The 22,843-nt window shown below is 36.9% G+C and overlaps 1 protein-coding gene across 5 annotated transcripts in view; it reads right to left on the minus strand.

Annotated features, from left to right (window-relative positions):
• The window catches only part of PCDH17 (protocadherin 17), an 88,246-nt gene that overhangs the window by 63,256 nt on the left and 2,147 nt on the right, over positions 1-22,843 (minus strand). For all 5 annotated transcript variants that reach the window (XM_040540848.1, XM_040540859.1, XM_040540838.1 and 2 more), the window contains exon 2: positions 19,715-22,822. In XM_040540848.1, coding sequence (XP_040396782.1) covers positions 19,715-22,321 — 2,607 coding nt within the window. In that variant the 5' untranslated portion in view covers positions 22,322-22,822. The remainder of the gene's footprint in view (positions 1-19,714; positions 22,823-22,843) is intronic.

Genomic DNA, 22,843 nt, shown 5'->3' on the forward strand with positions numbered 1-22,843 from the left:
TTGTCATATTAGGGAAAGATGAAAATGTAAAAAAGAAGGACTAAAACATTAATCAGATTTATGAATATTAGGCTACTAGAATATTCATATTTTTTTCTCAGAATTACAAGAACAAATATCACATTTTCAGAAATGATTTAACACAATTCTATTTCATGTAGGTGTTCATACCTGAAACTATAATAAAGCAAAATGTCTTTGCTGACTCTAACTTCTTTTTAATTAAACATTAAATACAAAAATGAAATGAAATATCGCCCTCTTTACCAGACTATCATTTAATATCTAAGTCATGCACTTTCTGTTTCTTTTCTTAAGAAGCTTAATTCCAAGCACTCACCCTTCCCCCCAAGAAAAAAATTTCCTATATAGTGGCAATCACTTTTCAAGACAAAAGAATTGTACTCTGCCAAACCAAGTTTTGAAAGATCTGAAAATTGTCTTGATTTTGTTAGGAACAGTTTGTGTTCAACATAATACAATTTTCACAAAAGGCACCTCAGTCTTCCACTGAGTGTATTTGCTTAGCTACAAGAAGTAGCTTTTGATTTCATTGGACTTCTTTCATTAAGGAAAGATATTAGCCCAACAACAAAATATGAATTAAAATACAATTAAAATATAATTAAAATAATATAAAATGTAGAAAAATAAATAAACATAAAATTTTAATAAACTATTCTACCTATCTGAAGGGCAAAATTAAGTAGGCTGTCTTAACAAATCTTGTTGTAATATCTACTCTCCACTCTCAATCTTTTGAAAATATTTTTGAGGTATAATTTATATGACATACATATTTGAGAAGTTTCACAGTCGATGCAAAAAAGTATATTTTGGTGCTACGAGAACTACAATGTGTTTATGTGAATTTCTGACATACATAACATTCTTGAAAAGCACAGGACAAGAAAAACAGATGCATAAGGCCACATCATTCACTAGCGTGCTGTACATTTTACTGAAGGATGCTGGTGACTTGTGTTTTCTTTTTCTCTTGAGTGAGAAAAGCAAAACTGTGAGGAAGAGTTCCTGAGCTATTCAGCTGAATGCATGGTGTGGCTTCTGAAAAGCCACACTCAGGGGACAGAAACTACCATTCTTTCCTGTAAGTAGAGGAATAACATACCAAATATCTATCCAAATATACCACATTTGTTGCATATATATATATATTATTGATTTATTATTTAAGAATTCCTATTAATATGTTATTTCAGTAATATGTATATATGTAATATATATATGTATATATATGTATATATATGTAATATATGTATATATATAATATGTACATTTCAGTTATATTTGTAGTACTGTCTCACTAAAAGCAATTATTTTAAAATTTTTACAAGTTTACTCTGTGATGCACAAGGCACAAAAGAAGATGGAATACCATACTGACACAGGGGCCAGTCAAACTTTCTCTCGCTTCATTGATGGTTGCACCAAACCTGAAGTCTGAAGAAGCTAAAAAGGTCACTGCAGAGAGACATATATTTTTGGGTCCTGGTAAAAAAAGAGACCTGAAAGACGATCAAGACAAAACCAGGATCAGATTTTCTTATATGTGTATATATTAAATTAAAGATTTAAACCTTTCAGGAAAAGTTTGCCTCTTCATCAGAGGGAAAATCAGCTTAACAAAAGCCTTAAGCTCCTGTACCAGGTTATAGGATATGTATTTATGGGAAGACCTCTAAGAAAGTTGTGACTTTCTTCTCTAAGAAAGGTGTGACTAGGAAAAAAGTGTGGAAATTGAACCCCAAAATTCCTTCTACTGAAAAGAGAATCAAGAAGATTTTCCAGGCTGAACTTATTTGCTGTTGGTTTCATAATGCTTTTAGGTTTCTGAGTCTCTTTTTATTTTGCAGAACAGAAACAAGAAATGTATGCCTTTAATGAATTTAACACAATCTGGGATGAGAATGTGCAGAGCTGTCAAACGGGACTAGGAAAATCTAATTGTAATATGAACTCTTACAATGAACTATTTTTTTGGAGAAGGTGCAAGATCAGAACGTACGAAGAGGTGCAAAATATCACACCACATAAAGAGCTCTAGCTGAAAGTACAATAGCTCTGCTTCTGCTACGACAGCATCAATAAATAAACATAATGAAATTCATGACACATTATTGCATTGCTCTGTATTGCCTCTATTCATTTAAAAATGATGAACACATTTAAAATAATTCACAACTTGTCAAACGCCTGTGAGCAGTGCAGTTAGACTAGTGCTTTAAGAAACATTTGTGAAGATCTTATGAGAGCTTGATACAACTTATATCAAAGTAAAAATGGAAGTATGGGAAAACAGAACAGTAACTACTTCCCCTGAATATACTAGTACAGTTGCATCCAATATATTTACACTGTTCACCAATGATATGTACTTACTGAAGCTGCGCTGTCAATAAAAAACACATTAAGAACCTTTTGAAAGAGCTTCCTTGTCAATTAGACTGCAGATACATTCTATTGCTCCAGTTTTTCTGTCAATTTAGTATACTGGATCATATTAACAGTACTGGCTTGTCAATAAGGCAAATCCAAATCCTATTAATGGAGTTATACCGTCAATGTAATCGGCTTCCTATTTATCGAGCTCTCCAGTATCAGGGAAAGCTGTGAAATGGGATTATAAGGTTAGGTTACATACATCTGTCTCTATAGTATATAAATATTTGAGGAGTTTTGTGCAACTGTGTGAAGAAAAACATGTAACCACTTTTTTCCCTTTAATAGTTTACCATCACTGAGGAAATATTAAATAATCCTCATTTACCACATTATTTTTCCTGCTTGCTGAAAGTAACACTGTTATATCATAAGATAGTCTGCTTTTGTGCCACACACATAGAAATGCCAGGAGATGTATGCACATGAGATAGTATCTGTGCCAGAAAATTAAAAAGATAAGACACGTTTTAGGAATAAAATATGAAAAGCTCCACAATTTCAATGTTTATTTAGCTCTTGTATTGTGATGTATAATCTTGATATAATGAAGATTCTAAGTATAATTTTAGCATAACAGAGACCCCTGTAAATAATTAATGAGGCAGTAATTCACACACATATATATAAATATATATATATTCTACTTATATATATATATAGTATATATATATTCTACATATATTAATGTATATAAGTAGAATACATATACTTATATATATATGCATGAACTACTACCTCATATTAATTATTTTAATACATATTATATATTATATATATATATATACTATATATATATAAGTAGAAGTTCAGCAAGCCTTCTATTTAATAGAAGCCTTAATGAAGTTGAACATTAGTCACTTTTAACCCATTCAATATTAAATAACTCTTCTGACTGGATTTGTAGAATATACAACAGACCATTAAACCTAATTATATTTTTTAAAAAGTTTCTTAAAAAAAAAAAAAGTAATTGCATAAAAACGTACTGTGTATTCTCTTATTAAATTAACTCTGTAGGTCTAACTTGAAAATATGGATTTAAAAAAAAAACATGGTCCAAAATGACAGTTAAAGGTCAATGAATCAAGTTGCCAATTATATTTTCTGGTAGCAGATGGGTGCAATGAAACCTAATGATTGAATTTGAAACGCTTTAATGCACCTTTTATCTATGGCTCCCACCATATTGAGTCTACCTTAGTATTCCTAACAGATATTATGTTTACTGCATAACAAATTCAACTACAGTTAGCTAACTAGAATGAAATCTGCACTAATCAGAATATCCAGTTTACTCTAACAATATCATACCATGAAATCAAAACATTTCGGAGAATATCATTACTTTTGTTTTTTGCCTTTTTTTCTTTTTTTTTTTCATTCCAAACCACATGTTAACTATGAAATCTATAAGTTAACAAATTAAAATTAGATGGAGACAAAAACAAACAAACAAAAAAAAAACCACCAACCTACTAACTTGAAATTTAAGGAGATGATCAAAGTATTTGTTATCATTTCAAAAATATTTTTTCTCTCATGTTCGTAACCTTTTTTTTTTTTTTTTCCTGTGTAAAAGCAACTTTGTCTTTTCTGCCTTTCTTTCATAAACACAAATTCTACTATGCACTTGTAAGCTCTTGGCATTTTATTTTTAATTTTGACACATATCTGAAAGATCTTACTCAGCAGGAATACCCAATGAAGCCAGTAAGAGTTGTAGAATTTGTCCTCTTTTTAAACTGCTGTTTTCCTGTTTCTGAGAGCAGCGTATTAGAAATGCTTTCTGAACAGATAAAAGCTTCATAAAAACTGCAATAATATAAGGTGAAGAGGAGATCAAATTATGGCCTTTTAACACTGACAAACTGTTTTGAACTCATAATATTTAGTAAAGGGTAACACATACACCTGATATTTTAAATCTGTTAAGTTTGTGTTAACATCTATCCACTACATTTAGCTTCTTCCGTCCTACCCATACTCTTACTAATGGCAACAATAAAACTCCCACTAGCCATGACCTGAGGTCCACTGAAATCAATGAACATTTTCAAATTGGTTTCAGTAGTCCTTGGATCAGTCTGCTTCAATTATGGGATAAGTGAGTCTTTACATAGTGTGCTACATTCCCACAGATTCATATGTTGTATGCTGTAGAAAGCTGCAAAGGAGCAGGAGAAAGATTATGATGGTGATAGAAAATGAGAAGATATTCTTAAATGTAATGTTCCTTTATCCCAGCATATGGTCCTCTCCATGGACAACATTTAAACAGAATTGTAATGTCAATGACAGGGAAGGGTGATTCACTAGGCAACAAACACTGCATGCAGCAGAAGAGTCCAGTTCTGTGCTTCTTCACTACAGTGTGGAAAAACAAACAAACAAACAAAAAACAATAAAGATAAAGCAGAAACTGATTCTGAAACCATACTGCCTGTACAGAAAATGTATTTAGAGGGGGACACTGAAGCTTTCTTCCAAGGTGATGGACAGAAGAACAGAGTACATCTAGATCACCTCTTTTCCTTTCAAGCTGCAACCTTATCCCCTTTCTTTTCCTAAAAGCCTTCCCCAGCAAAGCAATGATTCCCTTAAATTCTTTAGGAAGTAAGAAGTAAAACATAGGTGCTAAAGCTTACAATATCTCCTTACGTCTAATCTCACATTTAGGCATATTTTGTTAAAAATCACCAACAAGGTATTCTATAAAAGACTTTCTGACAGTATGCAAAGCCCTACTCTCACACAAATATCTTAGCATAATTATTTCCTCTTAGCATTAGAAAAAGACACACCACTAAATATACTGCCAAAATAATGGCTGAATTTATGACAAAATAGTAGATCATCAAACTTTACAGATTCACATGCCTGTGTAAGGAGATTTTCAAGTGTGAAATGGTGATGAGTTGATTTATTATTTGTGACATAAGATAAATAATTTAGGCTTGCACAAATTTAGCTAGAGGTTCTGTCCCTAAATATATTTTAAAGCCATAACAGTCATTTGCCTATGATGAGGTACCTCATAAAATTAAAATTTGATTGAATACACCATTAATACAATGTCAATGGACAAGTAGGCTTGGACAGAAAAAATAAGTTTTTTTTTTTGGTTATAGGGCTTCATATAACCACCAATATCTCTGTCACTTTAATGTTAACATACTGCAATGACTTCATACATATTATAATTTAATAACATATTAAGTTAATTCAGATGACAGAACAAGCAAAGATAGTTACCTTTCTTGATATGATCATCTTACCTAGAACACTGCACCCACTTATCTTGGTAATCTGTAAACTCATATGTATTTTAGGGGGTGACTTTAACATGTAAATTCTTAACAACCTGGGGAAAAATAATTTCTGGATTATGCCTCTCATTAAAGCTTGTCATACTGAGACTATGAAATCAGATTTTGATGTTAAAATAAAGAAGATCCTTACTACAAAGGCTTCTCTGCAAAGATTGCAGGATTAGAAAAAGTCCTCTTTCTGTGTTAGGACAATGTCTAGGACACTGCTGCAAGTTTCACCAGGAATAGAGACTGAACATGAATACTAATATTTGACTGACGGTATAGTTGGAATACAGTGATTAAATTATGGGTTTGCCTCTATATTTAATCAGCAGGATGTTCAGACAGCACTTGAACATTTTTTTTTTTCAAGAGCAGAATGCGTGCAATGGAAGCTGAATGATCGTAGAATCATAGAATCACAGAATATCCCTAGTTGGAAGGGACCCGTAAGGATCATCAAGTCCAAATCCTGGCACCACACAGGTCTGCCCAAAAGTTTAGACCATGTGACTAAGTGCACAGTCCAATCTCTTCTTAAATTCAGACAGGCTTGGTGCAGTGACTACTTCACTGGGGAGCCTGTTCCAGTGTGCAACCACCCTCTCGGTGAAGAACCTCTTCCTGATGTCTAGCTTAAACTTCCCGTGCCTCAGCTTGACACCGTTCCCACGGGTCCTGTCACTGGTGATAATGGAGAATAGGTCACCTGCCTCTCCACGCCCCCTTGCAAGGAAGTTGTAGACTGTGATGAGGTCCCCCCTCAGCCTCCTCTTCTCCAGGCTGAACAGGCCAAGTGACCTCAGCCGCTCCTCATATGTCTTCCCCTCTAGACCCTTCACCATCTTTGTCGCCCTCCTACACTACACAATGATGTATACCCTTTTTCTTCTTCTTTTTTTTTTTTTCTTAAATTTGAATTTTCAAAGAAGACTTTATGCAACCTTATATAAACAATGTCCACATCACAAAAGTCCCAAACCAGTATGCAGAAGTGTGTGTGGGGAGGAATCCTCTTTCAAAATGGGAAAAGAAATTGAAAATATTACAGGTATAGTGCATGAAATTCCAAACAAGAACTCATGCAAAGGGGAAAAAAACTAACTTAAGGTTGTTCCCACTGCTCTTCCTGAACAGACAAACCAATTATGCATAGAACAGACTAATGCTGCTCCCTGCAGGTGGATCAAGAGCCCACATGAAGCCATATCAACTTCCAATTTCACTGGAACTCAACACAAAGCTCTTGTCCGCACAGAATGGTCTCTAGGAGTAGAACCTGTGAATGTAAATCTACACATATACCCTCAAAAGGTTTTTTTTTTGTTGTTGTTGTTGTTTTGTTTTGTTTTCTTTCAGGGAGAGAATTTCATTAGGAGATGGATTAATTTATCTCCATGGAAAGTTATTCATTTACAGAATTAAAGGACACCGTAACTTATTGATGCTTATTTCTAAATAAACAGGCTACTGTACCATTGTGAATAAAACAAAAAGCATACAATACCAAGACCTACGATACGGGCTTCAGTTCACATGCAATTTCATTAACTTCAACATGAGTTCCTAAGAATGAGTAAACTGGGTTTGCTGGTAGTTGTCGTTTAAATCTTCTCAGGCATAAAGTAATAAAATACAATCTGTCCTTCAAAAATACACTAAGATCAAGAGCAAAATCAATCCTCTTTCATGAAAATAAAGTTAGGATCTTATTCCTAGGAACTTTTGTATCAAACTTCAGCAGAGAGTTTCCAAGGTAATGGTGTAAAGCCTTATTTCTAAAGATTAATAATAGGACTGCTGCTTTAACTTAACCATAGCATAATGAACATCAACAATATAATGATGAGCCAAGCTACCAACAATTTTTAGAATGTACAAGGAATAGACAGATACTGGCAAGAATTAAACTGCCATTTTCACATATCTGCCCAAAGGAGGAATTGTAATTTAAAAAAAAAATAAAAAAAAATTTACTTTTAGACTGCTGAGACTCATGCCAATTATGATTTTTTTTTATTTTTTTTTTTTAATAAAATAGCCACAGGTAGTAACAAATTGGGTTTTGAGATTGGGAACTGGGCATGTATTCTAACCCAAATTACTATGTAATTGTCTTTATTATAAAATACTATAGAAAATGTATGGCTCAAAATTTAAATCAGAACAAAACCTTTTTAAATAATCTCTTCTCCTCCTCCAGCTCTTCAACACGCAAACTTATTTCTTCATTCGCTGCTATCAGCAAGACCAGTATAACTGCAAGCAATATATCTTTATCTAAAGATCTTTGCCAATATTAGCCAAAATACCCAAGGCTTACATTTGTTTAATAGAAGCAGTTTTCTTTTTCTTTATTTTCATCCAAGTAAAATAGACTAAGAAGTGGGTCAAAATCTGGAAATCTAGCTACTCGCTCCTAAGGTTCCTTTGCGTAGAAGGCTCCTAAGGCTCTTAAGCGTAGAAGGCGATGAAGAAAAGAAGCTCAACGTGTGTTCTGTGCATATATTTTTAAATAAAGTTTAATTAAAGTTTTCTTCAAAAATCTAGTAGTCTGTTTGAAACAATGAACACATAAATACTTAAAATGAACTACTTCACAACTGAAGGAATCATTATTTCATTGTGATCACATTTTTGTGATAATGGGATGCATACTATTGGGGAAGATCAAATACATGGTGGCCGATGAATACGTTAATAAAACAAATTCATCAAGTTACTCTGTCCCTTGCAATATTGTATTCTGTTAGGCCTGATAATAAGTTACAGGTGGTTTAAACAGACAGAATACGTTTACAAACTTAGACAAAATAAAGACTATGCACTGAGGGAAATAACACAAAACATTTTGTTTTCCTCTTTTTCACCCCATGACTACAAAGCTGACTGATAAATTTCTTGCCTCAAAACTACAAGATCCAAATTATCGTTTGTTTTTTAATACCTTAACAAAGTGATTAAGTGAGGGTTATGCTCACATTTTACATGACTTGTACCTACTTTTCATCCCTACTTTTCATCATTTCTCTCAATCCTGAAGTCTGATAGTGGGATACACAGTTTTAAGCAAGATGTATAACTTCTACCATGAAGTGGAAAATGAGGTCCTTCCTTAGTTATATCCTTGCCTCAGGAAAAAATGACAACGGAATTTATCTCTGAACTTGATGTTTTCTAGGGTGCAGCAAAAGGTGCAGACTGACAGAAGCTTCCAAAACACAGATCATATACAATGTAAATAAAGAAATAAATAAAATAATTTAGATGTGCGTTGGTTGTTGACAATACTTTTTATCCAGCTAGATAGTTGTTTTCAATCTATGCTGTTCTAACATCTATGTACCTACACGCAGGCATTCACACATGCAGTTATATTATCTGTCATACACTGTAGAAATTCAAATAGTTTCCAAGGCTTCCTGGCTCCCATTTTTAAAAGACATTTAAATTCATTAAAGGCACTCTAAATTCCACTATACTCTTATTGTCATTTGATCCACTGAAATGATGAAGAGATCAGAAAAGAACACACTGGGTACTTTACAGCTGTGGCTGGATAATCTTGCTCATGAGCATCAAAGCAGGATTGTTTTCATGATCTTCAAATCTGCATATCAAATTATGCAAGTCTATGCGAAAGAGCAAAAATATCAAATATTCAGACATGAGGACTATCTCAGTAGAGTAATAGAGAATGCAGTTTGAGGCTAAGTGATACGAACAGCTTTTGCAGCTTTGCAATGTTTTTTAAAGCAAAGCAGAGAAGCAACAGGGAGCAGTTCAGCTAACAGATTCTGAGCTGAATTCTGCATATGCTTACACATATCAGTAACTCCAATCCTGTAAGCCATCTATTTAACTCTGTGCCTCTATTGACCGAAATTAAAATATTCACTGAATATTTTCTAAGGATCATGCCTTGGAAGACATAATACTAATGCGATTTAAAAGAAAGTTGGTGTCCATAGGCCTTAAAATTAATCATCTGCTGATTAAGGACATTGTCCTGCTCTTTCTAGATTTGTGGAAAGAACAGACTTTACCTCAATATCAGGCAAAAATATCAGAACAAAGACCAAGTGCTGAGTCTAAGGTGCTTTATTAAAACAATGCTTTTGGATTTCTGTCACCTTTAAAATTTTACAAATTCCAAATATTTTCATATTTTCAGTAAGTATTCATAAAATTTGTTTAACTCACATTGGTTTAACTTCAAAAAAAAAAAAAAAAAAGGAAAAAAAAGCTGAATTGTAGCTAAACAAACTTAACCATAAGTGGTTGCTTAGCAATCAGCAATGAATGAGAGAGAAATATAGTAAGTAAAGATACTGACTGACATGTTCTGTGTTTGAATCATGGTATTCATTAAGAAGAACAGAATAACACCAACAGAATTTTAAAACAAAACTCTGTTAATAAGAGAATACATATAACTGTCATTAGGAACAAATTATGCATTTAAAAGCTACAAATTGTTATTCACATGTCTGTTCTCTGCAAGAAAATCCTTTCGCTATTATTAAAAATACATTAAAATCCTTCAAAAAATTGATGAAGCCATTATTTACCTTTTGTTTTTAATTCAATTGTCAAGTGTGCTTCCAATGATTTTAAACACAGTATATATCTACAAAGCAAGCAAGAGTTTACAGCTTTGAAGACTTTGAATTGATTTTTAATGCACCAGCTTTCAAACACTACAAAGGCTGCTCTCTGCTGATAAAGACAGTAAACAAGAAATTGTCCTTTAAATGTTCCCTTTAATGTTTTTCTTTAATTAAAAGTCAATCAAGAAAAAAAAAAGCATTGCAACATTAAAAAAATAAATAAAATTAAGACATTAAAAATTTTTAAGTTTTTTTGACACATGATGGATTCAAGCTAGAATGAAAACTTTGTTGTTGTTTACTTGTGTTAGTTTAGGCTTTCTCTGCACTGTAAACATTGTTAGTCAAGAAATAAAAACATGAACATGGGTTATCTCTGAACATAGCTATTTTTATTATGCAGAAATGTTAAAAATAAGATAAAATAAGAGTAAATGTTTTTAAAGTACTGAAGAAAAAATATTTTTAATACCTTTAGATAATTTTAATACATTCCTTTCCTGTAATCAGACCAAAGCCTATTTGTGTAGATTAGTTACATCTAGAGTCTCATTTATCCAACCTGTATTTATCCTTTGATCACAAAGCTTGTTAACTTAAATGGTCTTTTATTGTTATGATTCGTTTTCCCATAATTATGCAGTTTAACTGCCTGATTTTTTTTGAATAAATATATGCAAACGCGCCAATCATATTCAGCAGTGTTATGCTAGATGCTCAATGAACTGTAAGAGCCATTTCAATACAATAAAACTGCCTGGAAGTGTTCCAGGGCAAGGACTGCAAATACCAGTAATCATAGTGTCACTAGAACTAGTACAGGCAAATATAAGCGTGTCACACATATATCAATAGACAGTCTGAAACACTGCCTGAAACTAATTTCACATGTCTATCACTGCAAGAACTTACAATGCATCGATCAGAGGTACCACCCACACAACTGAAAGTATGCATTTGTATCTTGTAACAAGAGTTTTGCTTTTCCCTTTTAGAGTCCTCCTTTGGCGTGCCATGGAGACTGCAGCATGCAGTCACCCAGGGGCAAACAGGATGTGATTAGAAACTCTTCTTTTATGGGCAAAAGTATTTTCTGAACCAGAGGAACTCTGGTCTGATGCATATATGACAGCCGGTAGAAACACCCACAGCTAATATGAAATACTGTTCACTTGAAGTATTTACTTGTCTAGATTGCCTATAGAATACAGAATTGAAAATAGATCAGCATGGGATTGATTGTCTTGGGGGCTGAAAAAGGAATTGACTCCTCACCACATAAAAATAAGATACAAACTGATCTTTATGCCATGCTTCTATACAAGCAACATTAATAATTGGCTGAAGCAATTCAGCTTTATCTTGGTATGTAGATGGACTGCTTTTTTGAGGACGCATCACCAGATAGGAAAATAATAATAATAATAATAATAATCATTTCAAGCAAGTAAGAGATGAACTGATTTGATGCTGATTTGATGAACTGATGAACTGATTTGATTTGTACAGGTAACACCACTAACTAGTTGAAGCAATTCAGTAAAGAAAGATATACTTCTCCTGTGACCTTAATAAGCAGGAATTGTATCAGAAGCCTTTGGGACTTAGCTAGAAAATATATGACTGATCAAGGTTATTTAAAGCACTGCCTAATATCCTAATTAACGGAGACATTCATATGAATTTGCTTGTTCTTGAATGTAGTACTTAATACTGAGAATTTTATCTAAAATGCTTAATAATTTATCTATTTTTTTCTCATGGGATTTACAGTAATTAATCCAGAATCTTCTTCTGCAGGGAAGAAAAAAAAAAAAAAAGACTACAGTAGAACAAAAAACAAAGGATACACTAAAAAGACCATGACAAATACATTACAAGGGCTTAGAACACACCCTGGCTATGACTTATGGCAGGCAGTATATTACTCCATTTCATCTAATCATATCAGGAAAAGCTGCAATAAATAGTTAATCTGCTTGCTGCTTCCTTAAAAACCTAACAAATGAAACTCTTAAACCCAATGAACTTTTCACACAAAATGATTTTGCCACTCTCTTCTGTGTACCTTTTTATTTTTCTTTCTATTTTTTATTTTTCCCTATTTAAGTAACAACCTGCAGTGCCCTGATAGTTTTTACTTTTTTCCTAGATTCTCAAACCCTTTAGCATTAATTTCACCACTTCTCTTCTTACAGTTGAAGTAGAGATACAATTGAAAGCTTAAAGCTCTCAGACTATCTGCTGCAAAAATTTGTCCCAACTGCTCTACTCTGACCTTTTGACATCAAAGGATTGCTTCGATACTTTTAAAGATAAAAATGGAGCTGTGTTTCTGCTCCGGTCAACAAATCATTGTTTAAGTTCTTTTCACAGAAAATTCTCACCTGTTGGAAAATACTAGTACTAGTAGCAAAATGTCTTTCCTTTATATGTGCTGAGAATCCTCAATCTTGAAGAGGTATCTCAAGACCTCTGCCATGCATCCTACATGTTTTCTTCAGTAAGAAAACAAGCCAAATACATACACTTTTTATACGTATAATAAGTGTATTCTATAGCAAAACCTAAAACAAATTTGGCAATTAATTTTTATAGGAACAATGAAGGAAAGAGAGAAAAAGCAAAATCTTTAGAAATATAAATGCAATTATTAGCATATATGTTATTGTTTCCTGAGGAGGAAAATAAAAAAATGAAGAAAAAAATGCTGAAAAAAAAGTATTTTTCATTTGAAAACAAAATCCCAGCTGGGATACATGGTTATGTATTGTGACTCGGGACGTATTCTTATTTGATGATATTTTTACCTTCTTAGAAAAGTAAGTTTGTAGCTATGCCTTCTTAATAGCCAGTGATATCTGGCAACATTTTTACAGGTACCTAATGATAATTTACCACAAACAATATTTGCTGAATGTTAAGAATAATCTGTATTCTGCACACTTTTAAAAGTTTGTGAAAACATATGAAAATATATGTTCAGCAATATATTCCATGGAGTGTGATTTCTCCTTTCAGCTGCACACCTGATTATGTTACAGTTTACAGCATAGTTATGAAATCTTCTAAATTCCAGCCTCCTCAATTAATGTTTGTAAAGAAGCTGTAAGAAAACAAAAAAGCTAAAGTCTAAAAATAACAGGCCTAATCATACTATTCTTAGCTGCACTCTGTAAGAATCTTAGTCACAATTTACTCTTGAACCACTGAAATAATTGATGTAGTCAAAATTATGCTATTGACTGATATCTGAGTAAAACCAGCCTTTTTCACAGTGTGTGTAAGGTTAACAGAAACCTGACCAAATCTACTGTTAAAAGATAACTGATCAAAGAATCATTCGTACAAATTACTGGTAATCACAAATGTATGTGAAGTTTCCCCGTTAAGGTTAGGCAGTAAGCATGAGAACCAAGATGAGGAAAGCTCAGGCAACTTTAAGATCCATTGAGAAGTGTGATCTAGTTAATGTTGCATGACTTGCCTCATCTTTTTTTATTTTAACTTCACTAACTTTCTTCTACTCTTATAATTTATAAAACAGCTAATTCTATGGAGACATTATTATTCTTAATTTATTGGTGATTGAGAATTTTTATTCTGGCAGCATCAATTTCTTTCTTACATCAGTGTTCTACTTCAGCCTCTTAAGTTGCCTTTATCTATATTATTTTTATTGTTTAATATTATAGCATTTCATCTTGGAAAGTTCTTTAGATCTCACATGGATTTATATATCAGGAATGATCCTTTTGAAAATAATATTACTATAAACAATACTGGCAAGGAGATTAAGACCAAAACCAGAGCAGCAGTAACATAAAACAGGAACCCAGCCCTGCTTCCTCTGCCTATTTCGGCAGCTGGGGTCGATGCAAGGATGAGCTCTAGGTTGTCAGATCTGGTCCCAGGGTGTATGTACATTGTGCTATCAGGGTATCTTGAGGAGGAATGAGATAATGCTTCACCAAAACATAAAAAAGGTTCTGTCCTGCAATTCTTACCCAGTCAACCCCAATATTACTTCGATGAATAAGTAAACCTAACACTACAGAACTACAAAACACAAAATCATACTAATTGCAGACTGTATTTACACAATGCAAGCATTCATAGGAGTTATTTTGCAAGAAATCTAACCTTGACAGATTGTAAAAACTACCATAATGCATTGTAGTAAGGCAGTTCTGATATTACATTTGATAACAATCCTTAGATATGGCCCTAGAATATGAAGCTGCAAAATCCAAACATGTATAGAGTACAGACTTGTCTACCTGCAAATGTGTAAAACTGCCCCCAAATCCCCTTGGTGCAAAATGTAAACTTCTATCAGCTAAAATGCAAGAGAATAATACTCCTCATTTGCAGCAGAAGATACAGAAATCAGACTTACTGACTCTGATTTTTGACAAGAATGTAAAACCCTGAGAATGAATGCAACTTCTGTAAGGAAAGTTTTGTGCTTCTTTTTGCAATCCTAAAATTTCTGAGCTGAAGTTTCTCAAAGTAAAGCATGGAACAACACTATATCTAAAGACAGGGCAGCATTAATACAAATTATATTTTTATTTCCCTTGAAGACTGCTGCTTCTTATGTACTACCAGGCACCTGGCAATGAAGCTGCACTGGGACTTGACAGTAATCTGTTGACACATCATAAACATCAGGTGCCTGAAGTGTTAAGAATGATCTGTACTTTATCTTAAAATGCTACAGGACTGCCTGGTACAGCAACTGCAGTGATTCCCAGCTTGAGAGTTTCTTGCAACACAGTCATTCTTTTTTGTTGTTTGTTTAGCAAAAGCTGTGACCACTGCCTCCTTTATTCAGTCCCTTCTCATTCCTCATACATATACAAATCTCTCCAAGTTGCACTACAAGTGACATAAAAAATAATTTCTAGAATCATCAACAATCTTTGTATATGTATACAGGTTTCTACACCCCTAGCACATCACTTTGAGGAATCTTTTTCCAGAACCTATTTATTCAAAGAACCTATTCATTTCCCAGTATCCATCCATACTTTTATCTGTTGGAAACCTGCAGGAAAAGAAATTGTGACTTGCTCAACCAGGGAAAGATTTTCCCATGCTAATACAAACTGATTAACACAGAACTTTTTGGTAGGAGAGATATGAACATGTGTGTGTAAGTTTATACATTTTTCATATTTATATCTATACATATATATGCTTTACATATACAAATACTTAATGACTGCTCTTCAAAATAAGACAAAATACTGTTTCTCTTAACCAGGCGAGTAGATCAACTCGATGTACTCACCAGAACAAGATGAACAGAATTTGCCCAGTAGTCTTTAAATTCTAGAGTGAATACATATTGTCTTTCAGCCATGAAGAGACTCCATTTTCTCCTGCTTTTCCCATTTTTCCCCCCCAAAAAGTAATAGTTTGGGCCCCAATTTATTTAAAGGTTGCACAGAATTTTGATTTTGGTGATGAGAATTGTATTGCACTGGCTTATATTTAAATATTTTTTACTGACTCACCCTTTGAAAGCACTGTTTCTAAAGAATGTTTAGAATATGATTGCTGAAGAAAAAAACAAGGAAACATGCTAATGTGTAGCTGTTCTAACTTCCCAGTTAAACACTGTTCTTCAAATCGCAAATGGTCTATTTTCACAGACTCTAAGCATTTGCAGCTCTATTATGCCATAGCCTCTCTTATGCTGGAGGTATTCAGCATCCTTTTCTATTGGTCCAAAATTATATATGTACCTATATGTGTGCATATATATATATATAGCTATTTAATTAATATGGTACTGAATAATTTCATTGTTCATAAATAACGTGTAATAACTGCATATAGCCAAATGCTACAAAGTAGTGAATAAACACAAAGTTTTTAAACCTTGTGACTAATGAACAGAAGTTGCTTAAAGAGGGGCGAGATTACACAGCTCTAACACATATTAAGCAGTTTTTTACTCAAGTGATGGTCCTTTGGCATCAGTCTGAAACCCATAGCCAGTGAGTTTAACCCACAGGTGTACATTGATACAAACTGACATGTCTGTAGAACAAAATACTATTCATCAGAAATCGGGGAATCATAATACTTATTGATGTTAATAGCCGTTATTGCAAAGAAAAACAAAACAAAAACAAACAAAACAAAAACAAACAAACAAACAAAAAAACATTAGGCACTCCTAATAAGAGTGAGAAAATCTGGATCTTACTAAGAAAGAAATTATTTATTTGATTTTAAATATTTATAAACTCAATTGAATGTAGTAAGTAATAATAGAACACTTAGTATATGTATATATATATAAATCCATAGTGTATAAGTAAATATATTTATATTTATATATATATATATAAACATAAAGTTTTAGTAACGGCTTCCTGCTACAGAAATCTGCCATTAAACACTTGCCGAGAAAATGAGAGTGAAGGAAAGCAGGTCCACTGTATAGATTATATAATGTAGGATTATCACGACTCAGTAATATATCTGGAAAAACTAAAGTGAATATTCACTACAAAACATTTAGCTTTCCTTTACTGAGGTAACAACACCTTTTTGCTGTTTTGAATTGATTAATGAAAGGAGTTGATAAAGCAGCTGTTTGGATTCTGCACCTTCCCCCTGCCCTCCCCCCCACTGGCTATACCTTTGATTCTAACTGTGCAATTTGCGCTTCCAGACACAGGTTTTCTGGAGTGATTAAGGATGTATTAGACCCAGAGAGAGGGCTTATCCTCTACTGTTTCTGTGTAAGTTTGCAGTTGAATTTTACATGACACAGAAATAAAGGACCAGACAGAAAGTACTGTATACATTCTAAATGTACATTCTACTGTCTAAATGCAAATATTATATAATATTTACTCTGGAGATGGAGAATACAAAATGTATTTTAGTAATACAAAATCATAGTGAAGAGGATCAGATATTCCCATCTAGCTACTTTGAGTCTGGGACTTTCCTGAATAGAAAACTGCTTGGTTTCATATGGTGTTTTGTTAATATAACTACAAAGTATAGCATTAAAAACTATGTTTGAATCACTACAGAAAAAATGTTTCCTAATCTGCTATCTGCACCATCTAAACATCCCAAACACTCTGTGTAGATATTCGAGGAAAGCAAGAGCAAAATATTAGATATACCAGTATGTGCTGTGTGAAGTTATGGTAAACATTTCCCACACTTCCTGTGTTGAAAACACTTATAGAAACCACAACACACCTTATTAAGGGAGGAAATTCCTCTTATAGCTTTATATAGGTCTCACGGAAAAAAAAAAAAAAAAAAGTCATGACTGATATTATACAGTGAACACTGTAAAAAAGGAGTCATATTTTCCATAGGGCTTTTACACTACAATTGAATCTTTACTACTCAGTAGCATCAATACATGAATTAATTGCTTTATATAGACATTACATGGTTGTAGGAAGGTAAAATTTTCTGCCTTTTAGTAACTATTACACTTGTCAGTAGGTTAAAAAAAAAAATATATATATATATATATTTTAGCACTCTCACCACTCCATATTACATTAAAAAAAAAAAAAAAGTTGACATTACTTAAACAAATATGTCATTGAAAGTTATTTGTCTCGTAAAGCATGAATTATAAATCAAATTATATCTGGTTGTGCCCTAACCTAAACTTTTTCCCGAAATGTCACTTTTTGTTAAAATCAATTCCAGATTTAAGTATTGTTCTGCTTACCTAATTGATAGCAACACAACTTCATGATAGGCATAAAATGAAATTGTTTCTGTGACACAACTCAATAGCGGGTTGAGGATTAGTTCACAGTGACCTTGTACAGACAGATTTTTTATTATTATTATTTTTTTCTGTTAAAAATATTCAATTCACAGTTACCAGAATTTTGGTTACTTGACAATTACTGATGGCCACCTCTATTTAGTTTAAAATGTTAGATGCAGCTGGCAACTAGACCATTTGATGTCCACAGACTGCAGGGTAGGATAACTCAAAGGTATAATGAATTTTCTTTCAAAACATCAAGTGTCTACAGTGCAACTTCTTTCCCACTAGCTGCATACACAAAATGAGCGTGTGTCACTTCTGATACACTCAGCTCATTCCCCTATGACTCAGAACAGCATATTAGGAGAACCACAGGACAAAACAGATATGACATTTCAAATATATTTAATAGTCATTATCCAGAGCCTGCTTTCAATCCAAATGTTAAAAATCACTTTGGAACATACCTGTAGTATTTGAACATTAAGCTGCATTAATCATGAAGTAATATTTTAAATTAAATCAACTGGAGCCAAATTCTGCCCTCACCTTCACTCTGTGAGTTCACTGTTCTGGAATATATCTTCTGAGTTTGAATTTTAAACTGTCTGCTAGAAATTAAGTCACTTGATTAGCATCCTATATCAATGGTCCAAATTCTGCCATTTCTCAGAGGCACAAAAGTCAGTAGAGGACAGTGTGTATATAACTGACAGCAGAATGCAGCCCAGCTGTAATTTCTAAATGAACTTTGGTAAAAGACAGAGCACATAAGTCTTTCACTATAAAGCAATAATCAATATTGACTCAGGCTACTGGAAATCTGACTAGTTGTTTTGCTGTTTTATGACAGGATATGAGTTTTGTTAACATTTGGGGGTAGAAAGGAGTTGCCACGTACAATTTTTCTACTTGACTAAGCAAAAATTGGAGGTTGTTTATGGGGAGAGGAGGAGGCAATGGGGCCCCAATGATACTGTTCTGTGTCAAAAATAAATATTTATGTATATATATTCTAAAGAAGGAAATTAAAAAAAATAAAAACATACATCTGGAAAAGATAGCTCATATTTACATACAGGATTGGAGGGCTATAATACACTGTTGCAATAGATGTCCTCAGTGTGTAGAGTTTCTCCCATGTCATGTTACTAGAGATGATATGACTGCTTCAGAAATGTCCTCCCCCTTCTACACCCCAAACCAAAGCAATGTGAAACCTGTGGAAGCGCCCACCTCTGTCTAATGATCTTCTGGGAAAATAACCCAAAGTGCCCCAAGATTAAGCGCCTACCTGCACTCTTACATGCACCTCTTTTACACTGCTCCATTTGTTTCAGTAAGCACTTACTTTTGAGCCACACAGGAAATGCCAGTGTGACAGCAGAACCAGACACATCAAATGTGATCTATTTCAACTTTTATTAAGTCCACCTCTCCTTAATGACTTGGGTTGATCTCCTCAGTGGTGCCTTACAGCAGATTTCACTGCAGACAAAATGGAAAGTTAAACCAGCGTCTAAAGTGAGGTCCAGGGTATTCTAAAAGTCTCCTACCTGAATTATGGACATCCGGCTCGGGGGAGCCTCGCTGGCGTTAGTCCCTTGCCCTGTGAAGCTGGTATGGCAGCCCACATGTCCCTGGGGTACAGTCAGGTTGTTGGAGGCGGGCTTCAGGTACATCACCTCAGACCTGGGAGAGCTGAGGGGCAGGCGGGTCTGGTAGTCAAAGTACATAGGTGAGGTGGCCAGGGATGGGCTGCTCACCACGTTCATGACATTGAGGGGGCCCCGGCTGTCCTCGCCCTCACTGGGCACCAGCATAATGTCATTCTTGCTGATCTTCTTCTTCTTGCCCTTGCCCCCTCCACTGCCACTGCCTCCTCCTCCCCCACCACTGCCTCCCCCTCCTCCCAGCTGAGGGTGGCTATACTCAGCAATGCGACAATTATAGGTGCGGATCTCCTTGTTCTCTCGCTTGCACTTCACAGCAATAGTGATCATGGCAGCCAGCAAGATGATGGAGACAGTGCTCAGGGTCACGATCAGGGGCAGAGACAAGTCCCAGTGTGGTCGCCGGTGCTGCTCGCCATTCACTTGTGGCTCACCAGCCTCGGGCAGGGGCCCCGCCAAGGCCCTGACAATGAGCTTGGCCACAGCAGAGAGGCTGGGCTTGCCATGGTCACTGACTTTTACCACAAGTTCAGCCACAGGGCTGAGCTCCTCCCAGTAGGGGTGCAAGGTGCGTATCTCACCACTAGTGGGGTCCATCTCAAAGAGGTGCTCCTCATTGCCTTCCACAATCTCGTATGTGAGGCGCCCACTCTCCCCAAAGTCACTGTCCAGGGCACGGACAGTGCCCACCGGGTAGCCCACCCCAGCGTTGCGTGGCACCTGCAGCTCAGCAGTGTCATTGATGAGGGCAGGCAGGACAATGAGGGGTGCATTATCATTGACATCGAGCACAGTGACACGTACTGTGGCATTGCTCTCACGGTGGGGTGAACCCGAGTCCTTGGCCAGCACGCGAAATTCAAAGTGCTTTGTCTGCTCATAGTTGAAGCTTCTCAGGGCATAGATAGCACCATTGGTTGGGTTGACAGAGACATAGGTGTAGATGGAGACGTCACCTACGTGCCCAGGCAGAATGGAGTAAGAAACTGTCCCATTTTGCCCCAGATCCGGGTCCTGGGCCAATACAGAGCCCAGGTATTCCCCAGGGATATTGTTCTCAGGCACCTGCAACACATAGAGGTTCTTGCTGAAGCGAGGTGGGTTGTCATTCTCATCGAGGATCCGCACAGAGAACGACTTGGTGGAGTTGAGTGGGGGGCTGCCCCCATCCCGTGCCACGATGGTCACATTGTATTCATCTTGTGCCTCACGGTCCAGGGGACGGTCAGTGACCACAGTGTAGAAGTTGTCATAGTTCTCCTCCAGGGTGAAAGGGACAGCTCCAGGCCCACCACCACCGCCCAGCACCCGGCACTGGAGCTGCCCATTCTTGCCAGAGTCACGGTCGATGACCCGCACCAGGGCAATGACGGTGCCCGGTGGGGCAGCCTCACTCAGTGCTCCCTGGCGAACGGACACAAAGCCAATGGTGGGCGCGTTGTCGTTGCGGTCAATGAGGCGGACGGTGACTTTGCAGTGAGCAGGGATAGGGTTGGGTCCCAGGTCCCGAGCCTGAACGTCGATCTCTATAAGGCCACTCTCCTCATAGTCCAGGTTGCCCTTGACACGGATGAGGCCACTCTGCGGGTCGATGCTAAAGAGGTCGCGGACACGCTCAGGCGCGTAGCCACTGAAGGAGTAGAGCACCTCCCCGTTGGTGCCCTCATCGGCATCAGTGGCATTGAGGTCAATGACAGCCGTGCCCAGCGGTGCGTTCTCTGGCAGTTCCACCACATAGGAGGCTGCCTCAAAGACAGGGCTGTTGTCGTTGGAGTCAATGAGGCGCACATTGATCTGCACCGTGCCTGAGCGCGGTGGGTCGCCGCCGTCCAGTGCTGTCAACACCAGGGTGTGGTGACTCTGCTCCTCACGGTCTAATGGCTTCTGGATGACCAGCTCCGGAAATTTTGTGCCATCACCACGGGACTTCACATCAAGGGAGAAGAGGCCGTAGTCATCACGGGTGAGCAGGTAGGTGCGCAGCCCGTTGTCCCCGGCGTCTGGGTCGTGGGCGCTGGTAAGGGGGAAGCGGGTGCCCGGCGCGGCATTTTCCGAAATGTCCATGTCCACCTGGTCGGATGGGAATGCCGGTGCGTTGTCGTTCAGGTCCTGGATCTCCACCTTGATCATGCAGATCTCCTGGTCGTTGGCGAACACCTCGAGGGACAGCTGGCACTTGGCACTGCGCCGGCACAGCGCCTCGCGGTCAATGCGCTGCTTGGTGTAGAGCAGCCCGCTCTCTCCGTCCACGTCGAGGAGGTGCGGGGCTGAGTTCTCCAGCACCCTGAAGGTGGACTTGGCGCCGCGACCACCGCCGGGGCCGCCGCGCTCCGCGGGCAGCATCCCGCCGCCCGCCGCCAGCCGCGCATCGCGGCCGATGTTCCCGATGACCGTGCCCGCTCCCTGCTCCTCCGGCACCGAGTAATTCAGGTTCTTCAGCGACAGGGCGGGAGCCCAGCACAGGAAGAAGCAACAAATGGAAAGGTACATCCCCGAGCAGGGGTGGGGGTGGCAGCAACTGCAGCGGCGACCAGGGTTGTCCCCGTCTTCTGTGCCTCCTGCGCGGGGATTGCTCTTCCTCCTCCAACACCGTTCCTTTCTTTTTTTTTTTTTTTTTTCCTCTCCTCCTCTCTCCCCACTCCTATATTTTAAGTTCCTGAACCTGTTGCTCTAAAACATCTGCAGAGACACGGGATGAGAGGCAGCAAATGGACCATGTAGCTCAGAGGGAGGAAGCGAGCGAGCGGGGGGGCCGCGGGGGAGGGGGGAAGCAGCCTCGGCAGCCTTTCAGCAAGCGCTTGCCGTGCTTGCAGTCCCCTCGCAGTTACTTCGGCTGTCCAACTTCGGCAGGGGGAGGATTTCAAAAATCAGAAAATTGGCAAAAAGATCTTCTCCGGGCAGGCGAAGTGTTCCAGATCCTTGAATCTCCGCAGATGTACAAAGTATAATAAAAATAACAATCATAAAAAATCGGCGACGGTGGTTGTTTTTCTAAAAACGATCAAAAAGATT

The sequence above is a fragment of the Cygnus olor genome, chromosome 1 (genome assembly GCF_009769625.2).
Source record: "Cygnus olor isolate bCygOlo1 chromosome 1, bCygOlo1.pri.v2, whole genome shotgun sequence".
Taxonomy (NCBI): domain Eukaryota; kingdom Metazoa; phylum Chordata; class Aves; order Anseriformes; family Anatidae; genus Cygnus; species Cygnus olor.